Here is a 22,193-nt window from a genome sequence, read left to right on the forward strand (position 1 = left end):
ACTCTTCCCCTAGATTACTATTGCATTTTTATAGCATATTTGTAGATAAAATTTTAATATATTAAATGCACAAATCATAGATGTCCACCCTGAAGAATGGGTGCACTCACCCCCGTTAATGATATTAGGTATTTCCATACCCTAGAATGTTCTCTTGTATCCTGTCCCAGGCATACTGCGTACCCCAGGTTAGTTTTTCTTTTTTTTAGAACTTTGCGTAAACAGAATCATACAGTATGAACTCTTTGTGTGTCTGTGTGTCTAACATATTTTGTTCAACATAATATGTGTGAGGGGCATTATTGTTATAACATCTATCAGTACTATCTTTTCATTTATTGCCAATATTACATTGTGTGATTAGACCACAATATGTATAGCCTTTCTCTCATTGATGGACATTAACTGTTGTGATTAAGGCTGCTGTAACATTCATGACAAATCTACTTCTGGACATATATTGTCATTACTTTTGGATAAGTACCTAGGGGTGTAATTTTTGGATTAAATAAAGTCTTAGCAAATCCCTTTTGAAAGTGATTGTACAGCATTAAGTTCCTACCAGCAAAATATGAGCGTGGTCGCTGCATATCCTTAGTATTACATGGGTTTTTCAGTCTTTCTGATTCCAGTCATTTTAGTGGTTTTACAACAGCACATGAATGTGTTTTTCTTTCAAATAGTTTGTGTTCTTCTTTTAAATAGTTCTTAAATTATGCTAAAATATATAAAAATTTGCCATTTCAACCACTTTATTAAGTTACACTTCAGTGTCATTCACAGTGTAATGCAGCCATCACCACTGTTTAATCAAAAAATCTTTCATCACCCCAAACAGAAGCTCTGACTTACTCATTAAGTAGTAACTCCCACTACTCTCTCTCTTTAGCCCCTGATAACCTCTGATCAAGTTTCTGTGAATCTGCCTGTTCTAGATATTTCATGTAGGTGAAATCATACATTATTTGACCTTTTGTGTCTGGCTTATTCACCTAGCATAATGTTTTCAGGGTTCATCTACCCTGTAGCATGCATCAGAAACTTCATTCCTTTTCATGGCACAGTAATGTTCTATTTATGGATAATACTGCATTTTGTTTATCTGTTTGTCTGTTGATAGACACTGGGTTGTTTGTTTTTTTTGTAAATGATGCTGCAGTGAAGATTGGTGTACAGGCATCTGTTTGAGTCCGTGTTTTCAACCATTTGGGTTATACCTAGGAGTGGAATTGTTGGGCTGTATGATAATTCTGTTTTAAATGTTCAGGGGAACCACAAGAGTGTTTTCTCAGTGAATTTTAAGTATTTCTCTGATGACTAATGATGTTGAGAATCTTTTCATGTGCCATTAGAGATTTATGTATATTTCTTTGTGAAGTGCTTGTTCAAGTCTTTTGTACATGTAAAAAACTGGGTTCTTATTTATTTTTCTTTCTGAGGCTTGAAAATTCTTTGTATGTTTTGAATAGATGTCCTTTGTCATATATGTTTTGTGAATACTTTCTTCTAGTCTGTGGTTGCACTTTTATTAATAGTAGCTTTAAAAATTAGAAAAAGTTTTAATTTGGTAAAATACATGTAACATTTACCATCATAACCATTTTAAAGTATGATTCAGTTGTGTTAAGTATTTTCGCACTGTTGTATAACCAGTCTCCAAAACATTAATCTTCCAAAAGTGAAACAGTTGTAACCATTAAACAATAACTCCCTATTTCTCTCTTCACTTGGCCCACTGGCAGCTAGCATTCTACTTTCCATGAATTTCACTACTCTACATACCTCCTCTAAGTGAAATCAAACAGTATTTGTCTTTTGATGACTAGTTTATTTCACTTAGTATAATGTCCTCAAGCTATATTATGTAGCATATGTCAGAATTTCCTTCTTTTAAAGCCTAATACTCCTTTGTGTGTGTATATATCACATTGCATATGTGTGTGTATCACATTGCATTTATCCATCATCCATAGATGGACACTTGGGTTGGACAGTTGGGGCACTTGTACTTTTTGACTATTGTGAATTATGCTGCTTTGAATTTGAATGTACAAATGTCTCTCTGAGACCTTCCCTTCAGTTCTTTTGGGAGTATACCCAGAAGTGGAATTGCTGGATTATATGATAATTCTATTTTTAATTTTGAGGAACCATTGTACTGTTTTCTAAGAGGCTGCACCATTTTACATCCTTACCAGTAGTGCTCAGGGATTTTGGTTTCTTCACATATTTGCTCGTTTTTATTTTCTGGAGTTGTTTTTTTTTTTATAGTAATTCCCTAATGGGTGTGAGAAGATATCTCATTGTGGTTTTGATTTTCATTTCTCTAATGATTAGTGATATTGAGCATCTTTTCATATGCTTTTTGGCTATTTGTACACCTTCTTAAGATACCTTCTTAAAAATTCTTTGCTCATTTTAAAAATTACAGTGCTTTCTTTGTTGTTATTGTTGAGCTATAGGAGTTCTTTATGAATTCTGAATATTAACTTCTTATCAGATTAATGATCTGCCTGTTTTCTCCCATTCCATAGGTTTTCAATCTGGTGATCATGTACTTTAATGTGTAGAAGTTTAAAATTTGGATGATGCAGCCCCATTTGTCTAGTTGCGCTTGTGTTCCTGTGCTTTTGGTGACATACCCATGAAAGCATTGCCAAATCCAGTTATGAAGGTTTTTTCCTACGTTTTCTTCGAAGAGTTTTATGGTTTTATTTCTTATATTTAGATCTTTGATCCACTTTAAATTAGTTTTTGTATATGGTATAAAATAAGGGTCCAGTTTCATTCTTCTGCATGGTAATACCTAGATTTTTTAGTGCCAGTTGTTGAAGAGACTGTTCTTTCCCCATTGAATGGTCTTGGCCCCATTGTCACAGATCATTTGACTGTGCACGCCAGGTTCTATTTCTGGGGTCTCTATTCTGTTCAATTGGTCTGTATATCTTGCTGTCACTGCCATATTGTTTTACTTAATGTAGCTTTTTAGTAAGTTTTGAAATCGTGAAATGTGAGACCTCCAACTTGTTCTTCTTTTTCAAGATTGTTGTGGCTATTTAGATTATCTTGAGATTTCATATAAATGATAGGGTGAATTTTTCTATCTATGCCAAAAATGCCTTTGGGATTTTTAGCAGCACCTTTTGATAAGTAGAAGTTTAAAAATTTGGTGTAGTCTAATTTTTCAATTTATTTATTTATTTTATGGTTATTGCTACTCATGCCCTTGGAAGTCTCTTACTTCCATGTCAGCTAGATACTCTTGTCTGTTTTCTTCTAAAAATTGTATAGGTTTAGCTTTATCTAGTTCAAATATTACTTATTTAAAATACTAATTTTGAACTTTCTCTCCTGTCTCTTTGTTTTGTCTATCTTATGTCTGTTGTACTGATGAGTATCCTGATTACATAGTAATCCTTGAAATTAAGTGTTAGTCCCCCCATTTTGTTGTTACTTTTCAAGATTGTTTTAGTTATTCTAGGTCCTTGGCATTTGCATGTAACTTTTAAAATATCAACTCACATTAAAAAAAAGGATTCTGCTAAAATCATTGGGATTGCATTGGAGCTGTAGATAATTTGTTGGAGACTTGATGTTTTAGTACTATTGAGTCTTCCTGTCCATTCACAATATATTCTGTATTTATTTAGGTCCTTAATTTCTCTTAAAACTATTTTGTCACTTTTAATACACAGGTTCTACATCTTCTGTTAACTTTTTTCCTAAATAGTTGTGTTATTTTCATTGTACTCTAAGCAGATTTTTTAATAATATTTGTTTTTCACTTATCTGCTGCTAGTATTTAGGAATTCTGTTGATTATTATTATTTTGTAAGTTGATTTCTCAAGATTCTTGAGAATTTTCAGCATAACCAATTATGTCGTTTGTGAATAGTTGACAGTTTCACTTTTTTACAATTTTTATGCTTTTCATTTCTTTTTCTTGTGTTATTGAACTGACTAGGACCTCCAGTGCAGTGTTGAATAAAAGTTATGAGAACAGATGTGCTTGCCTTGTTGATGATCTTAAGGGTAAAGCATTCAGTCTCTCATAATTAAGAATGATATTAGCCATATATGTTTTTATAGTTATCCGAGGAAATGCCCTTCTTTTCTTATTTTGATGAGCTCTTTTATCACAAGTGTCAAATACACCTACATTTTTAATAACTTGGTTTTAGAACTTGAGAAGTGTAGTGGATTATGTATGGGCTGATTTGGCGCTGCTATTACTGTCATTTGAAAATAGTGCGATATGACTGGTACACTAAATTGTAAACTGATATACTAGGAGCTACTTCCACCCAGACAAAATTTCTGTGATGATTTTGCAGAATGTAGAGAAGGAAAATCTAATAATTACTTTCAGTGAAAAGATTTATTAAGAACTTCCTATGTCTAGTACACAGAGTTAGTATTTGGGGATACCCTCAAGGCTTTTGCCTTTGAGTTCTAAGAGATTTACTTAACAAGTTTCTCACACTCACCTTTTCTATATTAGATTCAGTACTCCTGGGTCCATTTTGTGCTTGCTCTAGGGATTTTAATATATTGTACAAACTTAAGAAGTAATTCACTTTAAATTTTTACTACTTTTAGGTTAATTTCCCTTATTAAGTATATGTTCTTTTCTCCTTGCATAGTGTGCATAAATGGATTGTAGTTGTTAAATAATCAAAATATATTTACTGTTAGAATTCTTTCCTGGGCTGCCAAATACCAGCAGACCAGCTTTGAATGGTTCTCACTGTTTTAAGTTTAAGAATACGATCACTTTGGGGCAAAAGATTTTTAGGTCTTCGCCTTGATTTATCCTTTGTTACCCCTAGAGTTCAGTGGGAAAAGATGCAGAGTATTTAAGAGGAGAATGGCTTTGTTATCTTTGAGACACTAGAGTGAAAAACCCTAAATCAGGCACAGAACTTTGGACAGTGCCGTGCAACAAAAATGATGCTTCCAGATACTTCCTTGTGGGTCACTTGTAAGGTCCTTTGAAATTATGAATCAGGCAGTTCTTGGACCCACTGTGATATCCATGGCTAGCTTAACAATGAAATGCCGTCTTCAAATCCCTTTTAATTTGAGGTCTTAGCAAACAGTTCTGATATTCTGTGTTTTGGTTTGTTTGTTGATTTTTTTGGTTTGGTTTGGATTTTGCCTTACTGCTAGAGAATATTGGATTATTTCTGCTATTAATGATCACTTTCAGAGCTTTTAAAATGTACTTTCTTATTCCTTAGCCTTCCTAGATCACACTCATAGTAGTATTGTATTCAGTTGTATCCTACAATCAAGTTATTTTTTCAAAAATGTATTGATAGTCTAATGTGATTTTTCCATTGAAAATAGAACTTTAAAGCTAAGTGATAACTTAGAAATCATCTCTTCAAGTCTCCTCGGTTGTAAGTCACTTACTTATTTATTAAAGGACTAAAAGGTTATCAACATTTATTTTAGGACCACAGGATTGTAAGCATTAATTGGCTTCAGTGATTTCTAGTCCAGTACTTGGTGAAAGGCAAAGCGTGCTTATGATGTAATTTTGTACATTCTTTTTTATTAGTAATGCCCAACACTTCCTTCCACTGTTTACCACACTCATATTTCATTTTATCTACTTCACATGGAATCCTCACATGCACTCTTGTATAGAACTAGAGCTGTGTTTATTACTAAGCGGAACCCATGTTGGATTTTAGCAGGTTTTTCCCCCTCTACATCTGCGTCTTTGATGGTAGCTGGATTTACTGCTGCTCACTTATTAGTGCCTTGGGTTGTAACAACCTTATTCAAACAAAACATCTTAAATGGAGGCATTAAAAAGGTCACAACAGTGAGCCGTTTTGTAACTTTTGGTGTAATAAAATGGACATGTTGTGTTTTGGAATATAAGACCTCTGAGTCCAGCTATTCATTTTCTTCATCTATAAAACATTTAAAAATACCAGCTTACATCTGCTTGGGGTTTAAAATTCCACATTTTGAAGAAACATCACTGTTACGTAACTCCAGACCAGACGTGGAGTGGGGGAGCTAGCTCTCTGACAGGCCCATGTTCTGTGGAAGTTGGGTAAGTATTTGTTTTAGCTGTGGAGCCATATTTGCTGGCAGTACTTCTTTCGCATGTGGGGAACACATTTTCATTATTGTTTCTTGGTATTGTAAATGACAAACATTCAATATGATTTTGACTTGAAGAATATTTGAAAAATTTTCATACATCAGGAGTTTTATCTTATGAGAAATATTTCACTACCAGAAACCAGAAGTAAATGTAATGGTTTGAACATTTAAAATATGTGTAATTACCTTGGACTGTCAGTTAATCTTATTTCAGAGAGTAAAGTTGGGGTTTACTGTCCGCTCACTTTTTAAAATAAATACCCAGTGGAATTGTTTGGCCATTCCAAATGTGTGATTTTTTAAATTACTTCATTAAATTGAAAGAACAAACTAATGAATAACTTTTAATAGAGGAAAATGGGCAAAATCCTCATCTGCAGGATTTAAAATCTAATGTTAATAAGTACCAAAAAGGTGTGAATAACGTAAAGTGCAATTTTATGGGTAATTTTAATTAAGAAGTGAGGAATGCTAGCATGGACCCTTACAGTAAGTTATGGGGCATTTTTTAATCTTATAAATGTGAAATATTTACATTCTTGTTAAAAAGTGATATATTTATATTTTGGAGAGGAGAGTACAAAGAAGAAAAAGTAATCTATAATCCCACTACCTGTTGTCCTCTTGGGTGTTTTATTACATATTATAATTTTTTCTTAATTTAGACAAGGTTTTAAAAGCTATTTATACAGTAAGTTTTGGAGGTCTTGATAGTTAATTGGAAATATAGCACTTGAGTTTCAGAATGGACTTTGTCAGATGCTTTCACATTTTGGTGACAAAAAAACTAAAGTAAATTCAGTTCCTATTATGGAGCATTGACATAGGGTGTGTGCTGCTCCTTATTTATGAAGGTGACAAACTTCTCTGAAATTCTGGTTTGTCAACCTCAACTAGTCCATTGATGCTGATATATAAATATATATATTTTTTGCCTCACTTCCTCTTCGTACCTGAATAGAAGACAGATTTTTCTTCCTGTGTCCACTGTCAAGCTCAGGGCCATTTGGTCCAGAAGAGTAGGACACATGATGCTAGGCTTTTAGTTTTTGATTAAATATAAATATTTCAGAAGTAATTTAATGCCCTTAATTCATGTGATGGTAAATATCCATTAATTCCCTCAAAATCTTGGTTTCTAGGACACGTGTGTATATGCATGTGCACACACACACATCCATTTACATATTGATAATGCTCAAAGTTCCTATTTACTTTTTTTATTAAGGTAGCATTGATATACAATCTTATGAAGGTTTCACATGAGCAACATTATAGTTTCTACATTCACCCATATTATCAAGTACCCCCCAAATACTCCATTACAGTCACTGTCCATCTGTGTGTGTGTGTGTGTGTGTGTGTATACACACACACACACACACACATATATAGCATCTATAGTAAGATGCTGTAGAATCACTACTTGTCTTCTATGTGCTATACTGCCTTCTCTGTGCCCTGCCTACGTTATGTGTGCTTAATTCCCTTATCCCTCCCTTCCTGCCCACCCTCACCACACCCTTTCCCTTTGGTAACTGCTAGTCCTTTCTTGGATTCTGTGAGTCAGCTGCTATTTTGTTCCTTCAATTTTTTGCTTTGTTATACTCCACAAATGAGTGAAATCATTTGGTACTTGTCTTTCTCCACCTGGCTTATTTCACTGAGCATAATACCCTCTAGCTCCATCCATGTTGTTGCAAATGGTAGGATTTGTTTTCTTCTTATGGCTGAATAATATTTCATTGTGTATATGTACCACATCTGCTTTATCCATTCATCTACTGATGGACACAGGTTGCTTCCATATCTTGGCTATTAGAAATAGTGCTGCGATAAACATAGGGGTGCATATGTCTTTTTGAATCTGTGATCTTGGTTTCTTAAGGTAAATTCCTAGGAGTGGAGTTCCCGGGTCAAATGGTATTTCTATTTTAGATTTTTGAGGAGCCTCCATATTGCTTTCCACAGTGGTTGAACTAATTTACATTCCCACCAGCAGTGTAGGAGGGTTCCCCTTTCTCCACGTCCTCACCAGCATTTGCTGCTCCTATTTACTTGCAACTGAGCTGAGTACATAATGATAGTACTGGGGCTGTGCCTTGCTCAGGAGAAGCATGCCTATTACAGCCCATTAGACTGGGACTGGGTATTACATAGGCTAGTGGGCAGGGTCTCCTGGAGTTCAGGTATTTTAAGAAATAGAGAGGTAAATTCTACATTAGACTCTTACAGAATTTAATTAAAAGCAAATCAAGTACACCATTGGTGAATTTATATGCATATAAATGTCCCTAGATGCTTTTAGGTAGATGAATAGCGGTCAGGGCGCTGGATTCAGATTGTCTGGGCTTCTTAAGTGTCATTTAGGCAGTGATCTTCTCTGGGCCTCCATTTCCCTTTCTTTAAAATGACGATAGTAATAATACCTAACTGTCTTATAGGGTTGTTGTGAGTATTCAGTTAAATGAAACGTAGGAAGTGCTTGTTGGTACAGTTCGTAACACATGACAAATGCTAGGTAATTCAGGTTCTTACCATAGTGCCCTAACTGTAAATACTTCTGTAAGTGGCATCCTGTTCCCTGCTCATGCTTCTTTGCTATAGGTACCTCTTCTTTCCTATGATGCTTGGGCCTAAATCAGCTCTCAGGCCGCCTCTGCTCTGTTCAGATCCCTGCATGAGCTATGCTTTCCCTTCAGGGCTGCCCAGCCCAGACTGGCTGCTCTGTTCCTAGGTCCCTGTTCCTTTGCTTTACTCTTGCAGGTGGTTCTGTCTGTCTCCCCTTCTGTCCTTCAAACTCTAACACTTGGCCTGCTGAGGAGTAGACAGCTCTAGCTCGTAAGCAGAAGCATACTTTTAAAAGCCTCTAGTCTTTATTACTTGTGATGGGAAATACTTGTCATTTCAGTAGCCCAGACCTCCTATGAATTGTGCTTCTCTGTTTCAGAAGTTCTTCACAGCGTCATTTTATGTCCCTTGGGCTCAAAAAGATGTAGAACTGTACAGTAAACTGTAATTAAACAGTAATTACAGTTTAACTTAAACAGTTACAGTTTAACATTTGTTCCCCTAAAAACTGTATTTTACCTGTAAGTTCTTTTAATTTTAGCTTTACTATATACATAAAGTTAAAATGAAGTCATGTTTCTAAATAATAATTATAGGTTCATACAATAATGCTAGACAAACTGCTTTTTCTTGACTATTTGATTTTTTTTTTCCAGATTCCTTTCTCATTGGTCCAGTTTCCCTTATGGGAGTCCTTAAAAGTAAGTTTTACAATGTTGAGATAAAATTTCTCTCTAATTATACAAATACTCACTGGTTTCAGCATAGAATACTAGAACATGGTATTGTCTAGCAGTTTAAAAACTTAAAATAATTAGCAGTTGAAAATATTTTTTCGGTGTGATTTATATGCCAATTCAGTCTTTTAAACTTGTTCTAGTTTCTAAGGCTGGAAAATAAGCATAACAGGAATAACTGAACTCCACAGATGATAAGGAAACACTTAACTTTCTTCGGTATTGCAACTCCTCTTTCTGCTTAACTGAATTTTATTTCACTTTACTTTGTATGCGTGTGTGTGTACAGGTTAGGTAGTAACAGTGGCAGTAAATGGAGAGGGAAACGTGAGGCCCTGAGTATTTGTAGGCCTCCCTGACCCACAGCTAGTGGCAGGCTGCCGCGGAGCAGCAGGGCGGGTGGTCTGACTGTCCCCTTCCCTGTACGCTGCTCATCCCAAGCAGGCCCGGAGCTCCCAGTGAGAAGGAGCAGAGTGTGGGGAGTTGGAGTCAGCCGCAGGGCAAGGTCACTTATATGATTAAAAGCAAATAAATGAATTTTTAAAATGTGTTCAAAATTTGCAGAGATGATATATATGTATTTTTCATCTTTTGGTGCCATGATTTTGAAAATTTGGGGTCATCATATGAATTGTGTGGGTGTTTGCCAGCATTTTAAAGACTATAATAGAAGAATAGTGGAAAGCATCTTACATGGTAAGGATAAATCTTTGTTTGTAAGACGTCAGTGTCGTGCACATATGTAGACACACATCTCTTCAGGGTACAATGTGAAGTGTATTTCTTACTCTGTATAATAATGGTAAAAGAATCTGAAAGCCCTTGTTGAAGTGAAAATTATTTATAAATGACCAAACTAAAATGTCAAAATGTCTAGATAGGCACTTGATAACAATAATGTGAACTATTATGAACAAATATGAATTACTAACAGTAATATGAATGATTATTAGCAATGACAAAGATGAATCACTCCTATAATTGTATGGACTTAGTAATCATAGAGTACTCATGCGAAATGTCTTTGGAAGAATAAAATTATTTGGACTCTGAGAAGTACTATGTTGAGGTAATATACTAAGGATAGTAAAATGAGACAAAACGTGAGTCTTATAAAAAAATAGACCCTAGAATATAAAGTATTGAGAAATACTTCTTATAAGTGATCTGATTTTAAGGAGTAGTTCAGCTTATTTTATATAGTTTTTTGTGTCTTTTTTTTTTTTTATACCATTTCCTATGTGATGCCTGGTAAAAATGGGCTTTTTGGGCCCTGTTTCTGGGCATGATATAACGGCGCTCCAACGAGAAGGTCACATTCCTTGAGCATAACAGCTCTCCTTTTCTGTGTGTGACAAGAACAATGTGGCAAACAGCTGTCCAGCAAACAAGACTCACTTTATTAGTGTCTCAATAACCCGCATTCACGCAGCTTCTGCACACTCATGTCTTTACGCCCTATCTACGCATAGGAATGTCTTGAGGCCCAAAGAGGGACAAAAGCATGGGGCTTACTTCTTTTCAATACTTTAAGGGTATTTGTAGTATTCTAGTTAGTTAAGGAATGTCTAGAATTTTTCAGAGTAGTTGTACATAACAATGTTAAGCTTTAACACTTTTCTTCCAGCCAATGTTAAGATGCTGTAAGTAGTTTATTTTAACTTGGGTTTATTGAGGAGCGATTTTCATGCAGAAAAATTCACCCTTTATGAGTGTACATCTTTATGAGCTTTGACAAACGTTTATGACTCCAACCATAATGCAAAACCAGAATACAGACTATTGCTACTTTTCCCTTTCCCAGAATATCATATACAGGCATACCTTGGAGGTGCTGCAGCATCAGCTCCAGACCGTCACAATAGAGCGAGTCAAGTGACCTTTTTGGTTTCCCAGTGCATATAGAAGTTATGTACACACTATACCATAGTCTGTTAAGTGGGCAGTAGCATTGTATCTAAGAAAACAATGTAAATAGCTTAATTAAAAAGTACTTTATTGCTAAAAGATGTTAACCATCATCTCAACTTTTAGGAGGTCATAGTTACTGATCACAGATCACCATAATAAATATAATAATAATGAAAAAGTTTGACATACTGCAAGTCTCACCAATATGTGATACTAAGACACAAAGTGAGCAAATTTTATTGGAAAAATGCCACTAATAGACTTGCTCAGTGCAAGGTTGCCACAGACCTCTTGTAATTTAAAAAATGCAATATCTGAGAAGCACAATAAAATGAGGCATGCCTATAAATAAAATCAGAAACTACATAGCATTTTGTGCCTGGCTTCTTGCACTATATATGATGCTTTTGAGATCCATTCATGTGTTTGCCTGTAATAGTTTGTTGCTTTTTGTTAGTATATTCCATTGTACAGGTGGACTACAATTTATCCATTCATTAGCTGATACACATTTGCGTTGTTTCAAGTTTTTGATAATTGTGAGCAAAGTTGTGGTAAACATTTGCATATAGCTATCTGTGTATACATAAGTTTTTGTTTCTCTTGGGTAAGTACATAAGAGGGATTTCTGTATCATAGATAAAGTATAAGTTTACTTTTATAGGAAACTGTCAAAGTGTTTTTCCAAAGTGGCTGTACCATTTTGCAACAGTGTATGAGAGTTCCAAGTGTTCTGCCTCCATGCCATTATTTGTTATTCTTAGATCTAATTTGTTTAGTCATTTTAATAGTTGCTTACTCATATATCATTGTGGTTTTAATTCGCAATAAGGCTAAATATTGTTGAGCATAGAGTGTGTGTTTGTTTTTTTAATACCCAAATGTGAAATCATACTGCTTTGTTGAAGCAGACAATTCTTGGCACACTTATTTATTATTTTCACTACACATTTATTTATTTATCTATCTTATTAAAGTATCATTGATATACAATCTTACATTGGTTTCAAATATCAATACAGTGGTTCAACAGTTACCCATATTATTATATCCTCACCCCATCTACTGTGGTTATTATCTGTCAATGTAGGAAGATTAGAGAATCATTAACTGAATTCTCTGTGCTGCACTACCATCCCCATGACCACCTTTTGTGGTTGTGAATCTTTGTACCCCTTTATCCCCTTCCACCTCCACCATCACCTTCCCCTATCCCTCCCCTTTGGTAACCATTAGTCCCTTCTCAGTGCCTGTGAGTCCAATGCTATTTTGTTCCTTCTGTTTTGCTTTGCTTTTGTACTCCACAAATGAGTGAAATTATTTGGTATTTGTCTTTGTCCATTGGCACCTTTATTTTTATTTCATTTATTAATTTATCATTGATATAGAATCTTACATTGGTTTCAAGTATATAACACAGTGGTTCAACAGTTACCCATGTTACTAAATCCTCACCCCCACTAGTGCAGTTACTCTCTGTCAGCATAAAAGAGGTTACAGAATCATTGGCTATATTCTCCATGCTATACTACCATCCCCGTGACCAACTTATATTATAATTGGTAATTTTTGTGCCCTTTTATCCCTCACATGCTCCCTACCCACCCACCCCCAACCCCTTCTATAGGAAACCACCAGTCACTTGTCAGTGTCTATGAGTCTACTGCTATTTTGTTCATTTTGTTTTAGTTTGTTTTTATATTTCACAAATAAGTGAAATCATACAGTATTTGCCTTTCTCATCTGGCTTATTTCACTAAGCATAATACTCTGTAGGTCCATCCATGTTGTTTCAAATGACAAGATTTCTTTTTTTTTTAATGGCTGAATAAAATTTCCCTTGTGTATATGTACCACAACTCTATCCATTCATCTATTGATAGACTCATTTATATGTTACTTCCATACCTTGGCTATTGTATGTGGCAGTAAACATAGGGTGCATATATTTTTTCGAATCAGGGATTTTGTTTTCTTTGGGTAAATTCCTAGGAGTGGAATTACTGGGTCAAATGGTATTTCTATTTTCAGTTTTTGGAGGAACCTCCACGCTGCCTTCCACAGTGGCTGCACCAATTTACATGTCCGCCAGCAGTGTAGGAGGGTTGCCATTTTTCTGTGTCCTCGCCAACACTTGTTATTTCTTGTCTTTTGGTCGGTGGCCTGGCTCTGACTGCTGTGACACAATATCTCTCTTTGGTTTTGATTTGCAGGTCCCTGATGATTACTGATCTTGAGCATTTTTCCTGTGTTTGTTGGCCATCTCTCTGTCTTAAAATGTCTATTCAGGTCCACTGCCCATTTTTTAGAGTATTAGGGTTTTTGGTGTTCAGCTGTGTGAGTTCTTTATATTTTAGATATTAGCCCCTTGTTGGACATACCATTTGCAAATACATTCTCCCATGCAAAAGGTTGCCTTTTTGTTTTGTTCATGGTTTCCCTTGCTGTTCAGAAGCTCTTTAGGTCATTGTAGTCCCATTTGTCTATTTTAGCTTTTGTTTCCATTGCCCAGGGAGACATAATGCAGGAACTTGTTCTGTCTCTTCATTTTGTCTGATTCTCTGTGTTTGTTTCTCTTAGGTAGGTCAGTACATTTCCTGGTCTTAAATAGTGATCTCATGTACAGTGCAGTATGGGGCCCAAAAGCACAAAGACCCTGGCCACAGAGGCAGGCATTCCAGGGGTGCCCCTGTATGGACTGCGTGAACCGTCAGGCTGTGGCTGGGCCCTGTCTGCTGCAGGGGGCCCCCCACCCTCACCCCCACCCTCAAGGCTGGCTGAGAGGCCTGGCCACACTGTGGTGGGCATGCTGCTGGGCATGGCTGGCCCCTGACTTTCCTCCAGGTAGCAGGTACTTTGGAAGGGCACTGGCCTAGCTGGGCTGCCTGGCAGGTGTGTGACACAGCAGTAGTTGCTTTGTGGGGGCATCAGTTTCAACCGAGGCCGCCTGCCAGGTGTGGCATGGTAGAGCTGCTTTGGAGGGGGGCCTGCTGGGGTACGAGTTGGGTGGATGGGTCCTCAGGGAGCACCAGGGCAGGGCAGGTGGGGCTAGCAGGTGAGTTGGGGATGGTCAGCCCTACCACCTGTCAGCATCTGGCCAGCTTGGCTAAAGGAGGGCAAAGAAAATGCACCTGTTCCTGGAAAAAGTTCCTTTAGATCCCTGCCCCTTGGGCACACATCCTAAAATTAGCTGATAAATCCTCTTCCTGAATGACTCAGGTGCTTTGCAACTAGGTGCTGCCTTCGTACTAGGTGTCGGGCTGAGTGATACCTCAGGCTGGCCCGTGAAGAATGGAGTCTCAGTTTCTGTAGCACTCTGGCTCTCTGGGAGTGAAGCCCTGCTGATTTTCAAGGTTTCTGGGGTCCAGTCCCACTGATTTGCAAAGCCAGACATTATGGAGGCTCCTTGTGTAGTGCCCTGGACGGGAACTGTCTGGTGTGGGGCTTGATCCCCTCGCCCCTCGGGGAGACCCTCCGAGCCTCTGATACTCCCCTTGCCCGTGGGTTTGGCTTCTGAGCACGGCTCTACCCCTCCTCCCTGCTTGATGGGGCTTTTGCATCATGCCCTCCACTGTGGAGGTGCTGCTGGTTGGTCTTTAGGTCTTTTCATCGTGAGTTTTTCTGTATGCAGTTGTAGCTTCGGTTTGTCTGTGGGAGGAGGTGAGCGCACATCTTCTCCCGAAATAGATATTACTACGTTTCACAGCGAGGCAAAGGTGAGTGAGGCAGACTAACACCCTTGAGTAGCTTGTAGCCTGTCGCAGAGGCGACACCAGCAGATAACTTCAGGGCCGCATGTTTGTGGCTCAGACTACCCACGGTAATGTGGGGCTGGTCTCCCCGGTCCCCCTGGCTGCCTAGATTATCCTCACTTACCTCATTTCTTACATTTTTCTTTTTTCATAGTATATATACTTAAAAAAAGATTTTATTTTACACACACACACACACACACACACATATACATATACATACACGTGTGCGTATACGTATTTGTTATGTACTGTTTTTTAATTCAAATGTATATAAAAGCAGAAAACAAATAGTATCAATGAACCTCCTTCACTCTGTTGCCCACCTTCAAATGATCGATTTTCAACTCTTTATTTCATAACAAAAAGTATTTTATTTGAAAGAAGACCTGACATCATGAAGAGGAGGGCACAGTCACAGGGGTCGATGACCATGTCCACAGTCTCTGAGAGAGTAATTTTCGTTTAAGATTTATGTTTACTTTGGGACTTTCTGGCAGCCCACCAAAAAGAGAAAGATGATAGATCACCTGGTTCTCATGACCCGTAGTGTCTTGCTGAGCCTTGTTCCTGGCTGTGGGCGCCGCGTCTGTGTGGCCGACTTCCTGTGCGGAGCCCTGTGGTGGACCGCTCCCTCCGAGGTCCAGCCTCATGTGACCAGCTGCCCAGTTGGCATTTTCACCCGAGATGTCTCAAGGGAACCAGTTCATAGCAGAAGTCTTGGTTCTATCCTCCTTCCGCCCAACCTGTTCCTTCCCAGTTGTCCTTTCACAGTAAATGATGCAAACATCTGTTGCTTGTTTAAGTAGAACCCTAAGAATTAGTCTGTAGTTCTCCTTTTCCCTCATCCCACGCGATCCAACCCATCAGGGCCACTATTCCAATTGAAGACTCTCTCTCACCTCTTGCTTGAACTGCTACATTGGCCTCTCAAATGACCTCCCTCATTTCATTCTTGCTTCCCTAAAATATCTTCTCTTCATAGCAACCAGAGTGATCTTTAAAAGAAACGAATCAGAGCATACCATTTTCCGCTAAAACCCATCAGTGGCATCTCTTTGAAAGAAGAATAAAATCTAGAGTTCAGAGGCTGGCTGCGAGGGTTCTCTGTCATCTGGCTTCCTCCTACCTCACCGACCTTATCCCAGCCCACCTTCCCACCACCCTCCAGCCACATTGTATCCTCTTAACCCAGTACAGCCCTGCTGGCCTCCCCTCGGTTCTTTTTGGACATGCCCTGCTGGTCCTTACCCTAGGGCCTTTACATGTATTGTGCCAGGCATTTCCTGGAGTCTGGGGATACAGTGATGAAGAGGACTGATGGAAATCCCTTCCCTCACCAAGCTGTCATTCCACCTCTTTCCCTAGCTTTTCTCATATCCAACTCTTTCTTGTCCCTCAGGTCTTAGATACTGTGTCACCTCAGAGAGGCATTCCCTGTCCACCCCTTTTTAAAGAGGACCTTCCCTTCTTCCCACCTCAGTTATCTCAGCACCTAATTATTTCCTTCCTAGCATTTTAATAACTTTTTTTTAATTGAGTTGTGCTCTTATCATCACCTGAATACTTACAAGACACCAGTTGTGAGTTGAGCAGGCACTGGGCTAAGCTGGATATGTATTAGCATCTCATTCATGGGACACACAACCCAAGGAGGGGGGCCTTGTCCCCACTAAAACCAGGAAACCCGGGCTTAGAGCCATTGCCTTTCATCTAGTGACCCAAGTTGTGGGTTTCCTGTCTACCACTCTTTGACTGTGTTAATATGGTTAATGCTAATGACTGTAGTAATAAAGGCAATCATAATACCTAACATCTCTCAAAGCTACAGTGTGCCAGGCCTTGAGATAACCACTTTCCATGGATTGTCTCCTGTTAATCTTCGTGACAGTTCTGTGAGATAGGCGCTGTATGGTCTTCATTTTGTGGATGTAGAAACTGAAGAAGAGTTTGCCTCAGGGATACTAAATATTAAGGTGTACAGCCAGGATTTGAACCCTGGCAGTCTGACTCCAAAATTGATGTTCTTATTCATTTAACACATAACTTGGCATGTAGCGCACGATGTCTTTAATAATGTTTTTGCTCTTTCATATGCTCAAACGTTAGTAAAAAGGTGAAGTCATATTATGTCAAATCAGCTTATTTAAGGCATTTCTGTAAGTTATGTTGATTCCTTAACTTGATGACATAAAGTTTAAAAACCCTGGCTCCCATACTTCTTAGAGCAATTCTCCCAAACACCTTTGGTTCTGCTGCACTTGAACAGGGATTAGCAGAGTGTACACTTCAGGAGGCAGTTCTCAGCGACCAACCGTGGGGGACACAGATAGTTTACGGTGATGAGTGGAGCCAGACCACATTTTTCCACGTGTTTGTGTTTAATTCCTCACAAGACTGCTTATTGGAGGAAGGAACTTTGTCTTCTGGTTGTTAATATTTATGTTTATATTCTTTATAGTTCTGTCTTTTACATAGCAGGTGTTTATAACTATTTACTAAGTGTTTGAAGATTAACATTCTTTTTTTCAAGGTCTGTGTAAAGTTGGATGACTGTGTACACTAACTGTTTTATTTATAATTAGTTTCTTTTACAAGTATGTTCATAGATATTACTCTACTGGGATTTAGGTAAACAATAAGCATGTTTTGAAAAGCTTTGATAAAATTTCCAGTAAGAACATCATATTTTTTCTATTGTCTGAATATTTAACAAAAGTGTATAGTACAGTGTAGGAGATTGTTAAGAATGCTGTTGGGTCTAAATAGTTTTGCTCTCAGCCACAATAAATGTGTTACACAAAGTTAAAAAGCAGTAAGTAGAAGAAATACAAGCTTTAAGCTTCAATGTAACATTTGAAGCAAAACGAAGTAAAATCAGTTAGGTTATACGACACTGTGACATTATGCTAGTGATTTCTTTTAAAATTAAAGTAGCGTTGGTTTCAAATATACAACACAGTGGTTCAGCAGTTACCCATATCATTAAATCCTCACCCCCTCTCTAGTGCAATTACTATCTGTCAGTATAAAAAGATGTTACAGAATCATTAACTGTATTCTCCATGCTGTACTACCATCCCCATGACCAACTTATATTGTGGTTGTGAATTATTTATAATTGTACCCCTTTATACCCCTCGCCCTTGCCCCCACCCCAGCCTTCTCCCTTGGTAACTAACTAGTCCCTTCTTGGTGTCTGTGAGTCCAGTGTTATTTTGTTTCTTCTGTTTTGCTTTGTTTTTATTCCCCACAAATAAGTGAAATCATATGGTGTTTGTCTTTCTCTGCCTGGCTTATTTCACTGAGCATATTACCCTCTAGATGCATCCATGTTGTTGCAAATGACAGGATCTTTCTTTTTATAGACGACTAATAAGTACGCCATTTTGAATATGTATCACGTCTTTATCCATTCATCTATTGATGGTCACTTAGGTTGCTTCCTATCTTGGCTATTGCAAATAGTGCATATGTTGGTGATTTTTAAAGATGGAATCAGACCTTTGTAATAGAGGTCAGGAGCCAGTGGATTCAATTATAGTACAATGCATGAAATAATTACCTATATTTTTCTAAGTATTTTGAACAGGTAATACTTTATAAAAACTGTTTTTATGCAAGTTGAATTGTTTCAACTTGTTTATTGTTGTTGGTTCTTATTTTAATAATTGTTAAAATGACTGTCACCACCCAAATACAACAAAATCCTCCCTACCTTTAGTTAATATAAACAAAATAATGGTAATTTGGAGGATGTTCAGTGTTCAGGGTTTCCACATACACCTTTTCATGAGACCTGGGAGAATCTGGTGTCTGCACAGATGTGTTTGATCAGAACATAGATTCTTACAAAGGTGTATTAAAGATTGAGATGAGAATTACAACAGAGTAAGTGTGTGTGTCTGTGTGTAGGATTCCCACCATAATAAGCTTGTGGCCTAAATTAAACATAGCATGTCAGTGTGGAAGAAAACACCCCAAAATAGGAGCAAAGTATTTATTATATGTCCTGATCACCAGTCAAGATGCTGATTAGAATTTTAGCAAATACATAGTGAAAAGGCATCTTTTAACAATTCAAACATTTCATAAAAATTTGAATTTTTAATTTGCATCCTGGAAAATGTGGGATACTTTATGCAAAAGAAAAAGAAAGAAAGTAGAATCCCCACAGTGTCCTTTTGTTTAATTTATAAAAGTGATGGGTGAATTTTGTTTTTAAGGCTACCCTGAGGGGGCTGGAGAGATGGGGAATGAGGGGGAGGAGGAAGAAGAGCCGGGGAGGAGGGACGGGGAATTATTGAGATCCACATAAGGAATGTGAGAATTGGGAAAATATGAGAAGTCCTTACTCTTACTTTTAGTTGAGATTCAATCCGTAAAAATAATATTCAGAAAATGCTAGCATTTTATAGTTCGGCCGGTGAGAAGGTAAAGACAGAGGGCAAGGAGGAGCTGCCGGAGCACCTCAGTGGGGAGGGAGGGGCGCCCTGTGCAGCAGAGGCCTGAGGGATGGACGGAATGGGTGTGGCTCCAGAGCTCCGGGTTCCTCTGCCGGCGCCTAATGGAGCCCCGTGGAGCAGCTGCCCGGCATCCTGCAATCACGGCTGCAAAGCCTCAGCCCTCACAGCATCAGCGTGTCGCCTGCAGGTCCCGTTCCTTCCAAGTGAAGGTGAGATGTAACCCTGCCTCATGAGTGCTGCAACTGAAAGGGGAGTGGGCCAAGGTCCTCTGTCAAAAAACAGTCAAAAACAAACCAGCAGAAGCACGCCAGGATTCCTATTTTGTCTTCTTTCTTGTAGTCCTTTCTTTCCTATTTATGTAAGTTCAGGACTGAGAATGAGAGATGATTAGTCAGATGGACGTTTCCCTTAATGAGTCACAGTGACTTTTTTGGCTGAGTCAAAGTGTGAGAAGAGAGGAGAAGAGTTGACCACACTATAGTTTAATCAGGTTATCAAACATAGATATTGAAAAATACATTTAAAAATGCCTGTAATGATTCCTAGGTCCTTTGGAGATATAAAACCCTGCCAGGGTTTGATTTCAAGGGACCCATCTATAGATTCACATGTAGCCTCCCCTGAAAAATGGGAAAAAAGGAGTTAGCTTTGTCTTTATTCATTTAGATTTGCTTGCAGGTTATTTGTGAGTGTGTGTGTGTAGTATGTTTGGTTTAAATATGCAGTGCAATAGCATTTGTCCTGCTCTAGCCTCTGTAAAGAGAGTTGACCATAGCCCTCACTCCAGCTGAACCTAGACAGAACCTTGGAAGCATCGTGATACAGCTCACCAGAGAGCCTTGTGCAGTTAAGTAAACCTTGGTCACTGTGGTGGAACCTGCCTGCTGTTCCATAGAGGTACTCTGCTGCCCCCAGAGGAGAACCAGGGAGCACGATGTTTGGCCAATTCCTATCTTCCCCTGTTCTTTACGTGATGGTAAACTTATTGACCACTCATTCACTTGCTTAATGTAGGGATTCATTTAAGTACCAAGTATTTGCCTGCCTTCTTGTATAAGGAACTGTGCAAGGCCATCTGGATCTCCGAGGTCCCTCTCCTTTAGAATCAAGGGTGAGATGAAAGAGCTTTTGGAGGTTAATGAAAACAAGTGACTCCCTAGTATTTGTATTGTTCTGGTGCTGTTGAGGATAGAAGCTTGTCACTGTTTCCAGAGGCTTGTTAGTGGAGTCCCTCAATTCTTTCATTTTAACAATTTGTGCTAAAAATCTTAAAAAAAGATTGTTATGAAGAGATTAAAAATGGCGGCGTGAGAGGTGAGACAGTGGCCTCCTCCTAAAACCACACATAATATGAAAATATAATTAATACAACTAATTCTGAAAGAGCAATAGGAAAGAAGGCTGTGCCAGACTGCATACACCGGGAGAAAAAGAAAAGACCTCATGTAACAGGGTAATGTACCAAAGCCGTGATCCGGCAGAACCCAAGTCCTTCACCACCCCAGCTCACTGGAGGGAGGAAGAGAAACAGAACGGGGAGGGAGTGGAAGCTTGGGGCTGCTGAACACCTAACCTTGGAGATCTGCTCTGGGAGCACAAATCTACATTGCATGGTGCTCTGGTGATTAGTGAGCTTGGAAAGCTAAGACAGGCAGAATACCTGGAGAGACTGAGATTCCAGCCACTTGTGGAAAACAGGGATCCACATCCGGCTGCTCTGGGACAAAAGAAAGATGTGCAGTCTGAGAGATTTCCTAACAGTGAAAGGGCTGCTAAAAAGGCAAGGATTACACAGAGCTTACTGCTCAGTAGAAAGGACAGGTAGAAAAAATTGTCTGGGCTCACTCTGCCTAGAAGGTTGAGAACTTGCAGGAACTACAGGTGCTCCATCCTCCTGGCTGGATATGCAGCTCCAAGGGCCCCCACTGTGATATGCAGAGTGATACAGAGTCTGCTGCACCTTCCTCCCAGCCAGCCCACACCTGGCATGCAAACTGGCAATCCCTGCCCTAGCATCAGGTGAGCCAGAGGGGAGCCCCACCTATGGCAACTACAAATGCAAAGCATAGAGGCTTACACCTATGTGTTCAGCCCAGTGGTTCTGGCAATGGAGACGGGCATAGCAGCTGGGAAGCAGGAAACAGCTCTTTCCTCCCCCTAGCCACCAGCACCACTCCCCTCTGACCCCCAACATTGCTCCAGAGGCCGAGCAGCTCCAGAGAGTAGAGCTTCTGGGCACTATAAGGTGCCACATACAAATATGAAATGCTCAAGGAACTTTGTTCAAACAAAAATCCCTCAAACACCTGAAAAAGGATCAAATGAAACTGACCTTGTCAATCTTCCTGAAAGACATTTCAAAATAAAAATCATAAAGATGCTCATGGAGGTACGGAAAAATATTCAAGAACTCAGAAATGAATTCCGGTCGGAGATCCAATCATTGAAGAGCACAATGGAAGGTTTTAAAAGCAGATTAGATATGGTGGAGGAGATGATAAATGAAATAGAAATTAGAGAAGAGGAATACAAAGAAGCTGAGGCACATAGAGAAAAAAGGATCTCTAGGAATGAAAGAATATTGAGAGAACTGTTACCAATCCAAACAGAACAGTGTTCGTATTATAGGCATA

General features: G+C 38.6%; 1 protein-coding gene across 3 annotated transcripts in view; it reads left to right on the forward strand.

Annotated features, from left to right (window-relative positions):
• SLC25A26 (solute carrier family 25 member 26) overlaps positions 1 to 22,193 on the forward strand; it is a 145,775-nt gene that overhangs the window by 96,338 nt on the left and 27,244 nt on the right. For 2 of the 3 annotated variants that reach the window (XM_037019104.2, XM_037019103.2), the window contains one exon: positions 9,351 to 9,395. The exons of the other annotated variant lie outside the window; for it this stretch is intronic. In XM_037019104.2, coding sequence (XP_036874999.1) covers positions 9,351 to 9,395 — 45 coding nt within the window. The remainder of the gene's footprint in view (positions 1 to 9,350; positions 9,396 to 22,193) is intronic. 3 annotated transcript variants of the gene reach the window in all.

This window comes from Manis javanica, chromosome 3 (genome assembly GCF_040802235.1).
Source record: "Manis javanica isolate MJ-LG chromosome 3, MJ_LKY, whole genome shotgun sequence".
NCBI lineage: Eukaryota > Metazoa > Chordata > Mammalia > Pholidota > Manidae > Manis > Manis javanica.